Genomic DNA, 7,345 nt, shown 5'->3' with positions numbered 1-7,345 from the left:
TACCTCTGGTCATCAACCTCTGCCCATCCTAGAAACTTTCCCCTTTTTTCCAAGCTTTGAGAAAAAAACCCCAACAGAACCACCAAACTCATATACCAGAAAACATTTATTTTTCTTAACTATGCTAGATTATTCAAAGCTATGCCTTCTAGGATCTCCAGACCTCACTGCACTCAAATCCTAAGCCTGGCACAGCTGCAGTGCCAGCACACAGCTGGCACAGGGCACTACAGGTGATCAGCTTGGCCTATTTCCCACTAAGTGGCACTCAGCTCAGAAGCATTGTGTCAGACTCTGTTCCAAGTAACCCTTGCTATTTCATTTATCTCAGCCCAGAGAGAGAATGAGGCTGGGATAAGGAATGACTGAGTGCCTCTGGATTTGGGGTAGGTGGAGGCAGTGAGTGTCACCTACTACATCCCAGGGCACAAGCACAGCAAAGCTCAAGCTGCTCATCCAGAACCAAACAAGACAATGTGCTTCATCACTCTCCAGAACAAGGAGCCAAGCACTGCTGCAGGCTGCTGTGGGGATCAAGTGCCCCAAGCTGAAGAGAACAACCAGCTACTGCCTCCTTCCCTGTGGAGAAGGGAAGGCACTCCACTGGAAATAGAGGGGTTTGGTGCCAGGGTGTTTTAGGACACAGCTGAACAAAGCCAGAGAATCCAGATCTGGTGCTGGGACCAGCTTTATTGCATTTAAATAAACATCCACACAGGCACAGCCCAATCTGCTTCACATCTCTGAACAGCTACAGCCACAGCTGAGAGAAGCACCACACCACACTGGCCAGCTCCTCATTCTGTTCTAATGTCAGGCCAAAACCAAGTACATTCCTATCCACACTAGTGATGGGGGCCCAGGTCTTCACACAAGGATGAACTGGCAGGGTCTCCTCAGCCCAAACTCAAGACTGACACACCTCTACTGCTGGTACCACCCCACTGGCAGTATCCCTCTGCTCTGTTCAAAACCAGTGGAGGGTGGGAAGAATTTAGAAAATAAAAGCAAGATTCTTTAAATCGGTATCCCGGCACGCCAACTCCATGAAAAGCCTGGATTCTCCTGGCTGCCAGCTCTGTGCAGGTTTCCTACCCAGACTTGAGCCACTCCTCCTTCTGGGCACCCTGGCAGGAGGCACCAGCCTGGGTATACAGCACAGCCTCCCTCTAATGTCACCTGATCCCTGCCAGCCCCAGGGAAGTGCCTGGGCTCCCTTACTAGGGAGCACTAAACCAGTAATTATATGGCACAGCAGGGTGAGCAAGCACCAGAGACATCTCCCAAGAGCCCAAGGCTGGGAAATAGTCTCAGACTTCCTACAGGGGCTCAGCACACAAAACCACACTGAAGTCTTCAGAAATCACTCACATCTTTCCTTAACTAAAGAAGTAAGCCAGAAAGGTGGTTAACAGCTCTCCTGAGGCAGAGAGGAGACTCCACACTTCCCAGGTACATACAGGTTTATAGCACAAGGCGACAAACCAAACTTCCTTCCAGCCCTCCAAGTCAAAAGTAGACGGACACTGGAGTAAAAACACCACTGCATCAAGGACAAGTCAGTTTCAGTCATTTATTCGTTACAGCACTTGAAGTTACTTGGTGGCAGGTACTTGGTGAGGGTCCCCAGATGAACAACAGGAAGAATGGTTGGTACAATAGTTTGATATAAAAAGAGTTAAATAGATAAAACAACATGGTAACCTCTCACTCTTGCTCCAAACAGAGCAGACTGGCCCTGAGTCCAGGTTAACATCATCCTTTCCAGCCAGTCATGGTTAAAACCCTTAAGTGCCCATACCCAGGGGACAGCAAGGCATCTGTTCTCACAGTTGAGGCAGGTGCGTGCTTCTCATGCCAGCTCTTCAGGAGCTTGGTTTCAGCTGCTGTGCAGACCCCACCTGCCAGTAAGGTTCAATCTTGTTGAGCAGGTCTGCACAGCCAGCCCCAGGTTTGGTGAACAAGTTTAAGAGCAGCTCTGCTGAAGGTGAGCCTTCAAGTACGTCAGGATCAGCCACAGGTGGTGTGTTTGAGCCACCTACAAACACCAGCAGAGCCAAGATGCAGGGCAGCACCCCAGACTGCTGCCTTTACTGCACTGAGCCAGATTGAAACCACAGGTTTTGAGGCTGTTCCTGAACCAGGCACAGTTCAGTCATGCTTTTGCAAGACACTGCTTTGCAACTGTGTTAAGACAGACTCTGCCTGCTCAAGGTCTCCAGTTTTATGCCAAAAGAAAAATCCCATAGTAAAAGGTCTAAGTATTTCTCCTCAGTTTTCACACTTCCATTTTCAGGAACTGTTCACCTCCTGACAAGAAGGAAGATTGTGTGTGAAGCCGTGTGCCTGCAGAACAGCTGGCAACACAAGTAGCACCAGAATGAAGAAATCCTGTATTACTGATACAACACTCTCACCCCCCTGAGACTGGCTTTACTTAATCTAAGAGATCACGGTATTTCTCTAGAGTCTGCTCCTCCAGTTCCAACAGCTTCTGGTAAAACTTCTCAGCAGTGTCTTCATCCACATCCATCTGGAAGACAAGGAGAACAACACTGTGAGACCATCACCATGGTGGCAGCCAGTGCAGACACTGAGGACAGCTCTGGGGATAAGCAGGGAGCATTTCCAGACCTTCCACCTTCACAAAGAGCCAGCTAAAGACATCTGTCAGCAGGGCATAAACCAGAACATATTTTGGGGAAGCATCGTTACACACTTAACCTGTTCTAATCATCATTTCCATTATCTTCCAGACTCCAGCCTAAGCCAGGAGTTACTCTAGGAAACACTGCAGATAACCCCATGTCCCTCCCTGCTGCTCAGCATTCAGCAAGCACCTTGCTTCCACAGGACACCCTCGGCACCAACCCTCCCATGCAAAGCAGATGGCAGACCCCCAGCCAAGTCCCTGCAGCAGGAAGCTCCCTCTCCATTTACCTTTCGAGGCTCCACGTAGCATTTCCCCAGTCCAGAAGTGCAGCTGTGGTACTTGGCGAGAGAATCCAGGTATTCCGGCTTCTGTTTGAACAGCCACACCTGGCAAGAGCAGCACAAAGATGTTCTCCTCTGACCGAGATCTTTCCCCAAAATCATTTATTTTGTGGGTACTGGATGAAGGTCATAGAGCACCACATGGCAGATCAGCCCTGGGGACAGCTGGTGCCCCACACTCACTGCTGTATGGTATTTGGGGGTCAAATACAGCACTCACCCACCAGCCTTGCTGAGAGGCTCTTTGCTCAAGCCACAAGACCCCAGAAGAGCTACCCAGAAGGAAGGAATATTAAAATCAGGTTGTGAACTACTTACGTGAGCTTCTGCTCCATTATAAGGCGTCAGAGTATAAGTTTTGGCAAAAAATCGGATCTGAGGGGAAAAGAAGGACATGACAGAACCTGTATTGTGGCCCAAGGTTTGTTGGCAAGCCCTGAGCAGCCCAAACACTCCAGATAATCTACCAGAGGTACAAATGCTTCTCAAAGTGGGCAATAGGTAACACTGCACACTGAGTAAAGCATCCCTTTATCACCACAAACTGCTCTCTGGAGCCCCCCAGCAAGTGTCACTCCCCGCTCCCACACAGAGCTCACCCCAAGGCAGGAGCCAACAGGCCACACACACCTTGCAGGTGCCTCTTCTGGAATGGTCTCAAGTGCAGGAATGGCAGGAGGCAGAGGGGATCTGCAGGACTGCCAGCTTTGAGGACAACTGAGAAGGCATTGCCTCTCTGCTGCCGGGAGAAATGTGATCCATCAGGATCAGCTGCTGCAACTGGGGCAGCTAAAGATGAGAGGCCACTCTTGCAGCAAGAGCATCAAGGCTCAGAGCATGCAGCCTTCAGGGACAGAACTGCAGTGAACCTGAAAGCTGAAGGCCGGAGGAAGAAAGACAAGGAAACTTTTGGGGAAGCAGGTGGAGAGGCAATAGAGAGCAGGAGGCTTTGCTTTCCATAGGGTTGGAAAGAAAAATGCAACACTGCCTTCTAGAGGAATAGAAAGAACAAGACTGAAAAACAAGCTGTTCTAGAAATGAACAGCATTTCAAAGCACAGGGGCCAAGCTGGGGCCAAGTCCTGAGCTCTGCTGCCAGCAAAATAGTGATGTTTCACAAGCCCAAGCAGAACTGGCAAACCTTCCAAGGGGAGCCTTGACAAACACTGCTGTGCCTGAAGGGCTGAACCCTGCCCCTGTGCACAGTGTCCAACCTCCAAACTCAGCTTGGAAATCAGGGCCCCAGGATGAGAAAGGGAACGTTTGCAGAGGGTCCAGCCTGCCCAGCGCAACAGAAGGAAGAACTCTGTATCAGCACAGGCAGCAAGCAGCCAGAAGTGTGCTTGTACATCACTTGCAGTGAAGTGTGTCACAGCCCAGAACCAGGCAGGACATCCACTTACCAACCACATGATGGGCATGAGGAGCTTCCACAGAAAAACAGGCAGAATTCTGTAGGTCATGTTGGACATAACAAGCCCCGGACAAACAACACTGGAATACAGACCCTGCAGAGAGAAAACCAAGTCAGTGTGCAATTACACCACAGTTAAGAGAATGGGTCACACGCCTTCCCTCCCAGTACTCCTCAGCAAGAGAGGGTGTGTATAGACATCAGACAGTAATACTCCACTAAGTACCAGGGCAGACAGCAATTAGATGTAGTGATTTTTAAGAGGTTCAAATTGGAAACATTTGTATTAAATCCATGCCCATTATAAACTCACAGGATAGAAAACGCAGCCTCCTGGTGCAATCTCCATGCAGCTCAGCACCCACAGCAGATATCCCACAAATTACAGCCCTCTCAGACCAAAGGCTACCTCTTCTTTGGAAATAAGAGCTCAGCCTTTTAGGACTAAGGCATTTTCTCTTAAGTGTTTGAGAACAGCACAACCGCTACTGCTGGACCAGGGCTGCAGCTGCCAACAAAATCCATCAATCCCCAGGAGAGGAAGGGCACCTCAGTGTGACAAACCTGAGCAGCAGCACAGAGCCATCAGCAGAGCCTGCACCTCCAGTGCTTGCAGGCAGCACTGGGAGTGTAAAAAGCAGATCTTTGCTCTTTTAACACCAATTCTTTGGTCTAAAGAGACAGAACTTGCAAAGTAGGGACCGTGCCTAAAATCTCCTGCTTTGGGAAGTTTTTCTGGCAAGAACTCCAGAATCTGGCAATCTCTCCGGCAGATTCTCCACCCCCTACACCACCAGTTCAACCTCAGCCACGTTCAGCTCTTACCTGTGCACTAAGGAACGCAGCAGATTGCTATGAGTGAATGAATGCAACTAGGTAACAACACTGTAATGATAATTACAAACAGTAGCAGCTCGTTAGGTTTCTTCAGAAACACAAACCCCATCATCACCTGAGTATTAAATTTCCTGTTCAGAACCACACTTGTCAGGTCAGTAGCATATTTAGAGGAACTGTATGATTCCTGCCCCTTGGCATGCTGATAGTCAGAGAGGCTGAAGGCAGACTCCCTGGCATTGCTGGAGGAGGTCCAGATGAGTCGTGAGGGCTTCTCGTTACCGCAGAGCAGAGACTGAAGCTGACGAACCTGAAAAAGAGTTGTTAACTTATTTAACACATCAATTTCCCAGTCTTAGGGCATAACTTGACAGTATTTACAGGCTTCTCTCAGCTGTCTTGGCCAGCTTTTCCTAGACTAGCCAAAAGCAGACACTTGTACAAGCAGCTGTCATTCTCTTGGACAGCTCAGTTGAGCACCTCAGAATTTAATACAACCAAGCCTTAGTATTTGTCCTGGATGGAGAACTACATATGATTTACCTCGATCTGCTGCTGGCTCACTAGAGTAACCTCAAAATTAAATCAACTCTTGCAACGAAAGTCACCATTTATTGCTATTTAAACGAATGTCAAGGCCTTTATCTGTCATTCTTTATCTGTCAGGCTGCAGCATCTAAACCTGTGAGAACTGATTCATCTGTACTGCCCAGACCCATCCCTACCCACATCAAACATCAAAGGGTTCAATCTCCATACGAAGCCTCACCAGGATAAAGTGTCCAAAGAGGTTGGTAGCAAACACCTCCTGAAGTCCATCTCCATTCAGCCTGTCCGTCTGGGTCATGATGCCTTCTGCAGTGGTCAGCATGTGAAGCACCTTCCTAGAAGCCAAGGACAGGAGTTAGTGAAAGACACTGCCAGGAGAAATCTACCACTCCCCCACTTCAGCCCTTTGGAAACACCCCCCACCTCACAGGCTCCACACAGATTCACCTTCAAGGAAAACATCAAACCATGAAAAAAAAGATGGGAAAAGTTTACAGACTATCCCAGGTCCTTTATTTGCAAGTGTCTCAATATTGACTAGACCAGAGAAGACTTGTCCCTTCCTTCACTCTCCCATGGTAAAGTACCGTTAAAAACATCTCTTTCCTTCATTTCACACTCAGATAACTTAAGCTCCAGCATGGAACTAAGCCCTCTGGCCATACCTAATGCAGGCAAGGAAACCAGTCTGGCATCAGTGCTCAACACCCCAATAGTTCTATTAGACTTGACACAAGTCACTGTGCTCCCCAGCTCAGCCTCCCCGTGTTGCTGATCCAAAAAGCTGATGTTTATACCAACACCATCAGCTTCACAAGATACTGTGATCCACAGCTATTAAAAACTACAAAAACCTACACTGGCATGAGAACAACAGTAAGGAGACCCAGTATGACTAAACTTCAACACAGCAGCATTTCTCACGCAGTGCCGGGGCTGCAGGCTTTGGGTGGCCTCTTGCCCTCCCCTTGCACACAGCAGGCCTCACCTGGGATCAGAAGAGGCACTGGGTGCCTTGGACCATCCCAGCACGGCACTCAGTCGCCAAACCCACCCCACAAAAGACCATGCATCCCACAGGGACGTGCTCTATGTCACACCAGGAAGAGAGATAGGCTCTTCAGCACCAGACCCAAGGGCACGTCTTGACGATGCCAGCACCCCGAGCTTCCCACAAAAGGGGAGCTGGAACCCCCGGCAACATCTCCTACCCGGTGAGGAGACCATGCCAGAGAGCCTTGAAGTTCACGTGCGGGTTGGGCATGATCCCAGCGTTGAGGTAGACAAAATCCAGGCGCTGAAACCTGTGTGGAGAAGAGCAGAGGAGTCGGGGTTGGAGGGGGGACAGGGGCGTCCAGCGGGGCGGAGCGCGGGCAGGGGGGTGTCTGATGGGGCGGAGATCCCATACCTGCAGCGGAGCTCACGGGCGGCCCGCAGGATGGAGGCCAGGCTGCCCAGGTCCACTTCCACGGTGGAGACCTGGGCGGCGGGGTGGGTGGCCAGGATGAGATCCCGCGTGGCTTCGCTCTTCTGCACGTTGCGGCAGGCGATG

General features: G+C 50.0%; 1 protein-coding gene across 1 annotated transcript; it reads right to left on the bottom strand.

Moving 5' to 3' along the window:
- Window positions 1-1,559: 1,559 nt before the first annotated feature.
- Window positions 1,560-7,337, bottom strand: HSD17B7 (hydroxysteroid 17-beta dehydrogenase 7). The gene is made up of 8 exons (XM_008630450.2): window positions 7,202-7,337; window positions 7,005-7,097; window positions 6,014-6,128; window positions 5,360-5,554; window positions 4,397-4,501; window positions 3,313-3,369; window positions 2,941-3,039; window positions 1,560-2,533 (listed from the first exon to the last, which is right to left on the bottom strand). The coding sequence occupies exons 2-8, from the start codon at window positions 7,055-7,057 to the stop codon at window positions 2,438-2,440; spliced, it is 720 nt and encodes a 239-aa protein (XP_008628672.2). The 5' UTR covers window positions 7,058-7,097; window positions 7,202-7,337; the 3' UTR covers window positions 1,560-2,437.
- Between the last annotated feature and the right edge of the window lie 8 nt (window positions 7,338-7,345).

This window comes from Corvus brachyrhynchos, unplaced genomic scaffold (assembly GCF_000691975.1).
Source record: "Corvus brachyrhynchos isolate BGI_N302 unplaced genomic scaffold, ASM69197v1 scaffold101, whole genome shotgun sequence".
Taxonomy (NCBI): domain Eukaryota; kingdom Metazoa; phylum Chordata; class Aves; order Passeriformes; family Corvidae; genus Corvus; species Corvus brachyrhynchos.
Note: the sequence above shows the minus strand (reverse complement) of the source record. Positions and strands in the feature narration are given on the sequence as shown.

Excerpts from the sequence above, each read along its gene's own strand:
- HSD17B7 (XM_008630450.2), bottom strand. The coding sequence starts at position 7,057 with ATGCCCAACCCGCACGTGAACTTCAAGGCTCTCTGGCATGGTCTCCTC. Across the intron at positions 3,040-3,312 it reads ATAATGGAGCAGAAGCTCAC|GTGTGGCTGTTCAAACAGAA; the intron begins GTAAGTAGTTCA and ends TGCTCTTGCCAG. Across the intron at positions 2,534-2,940 it reads GCTACGTGGAGCCTCGAAAG|ATGGATGTGGATGAAGACAC; the intron begins GTAAATGGAGAG and ends CTTGTCTTCCAG.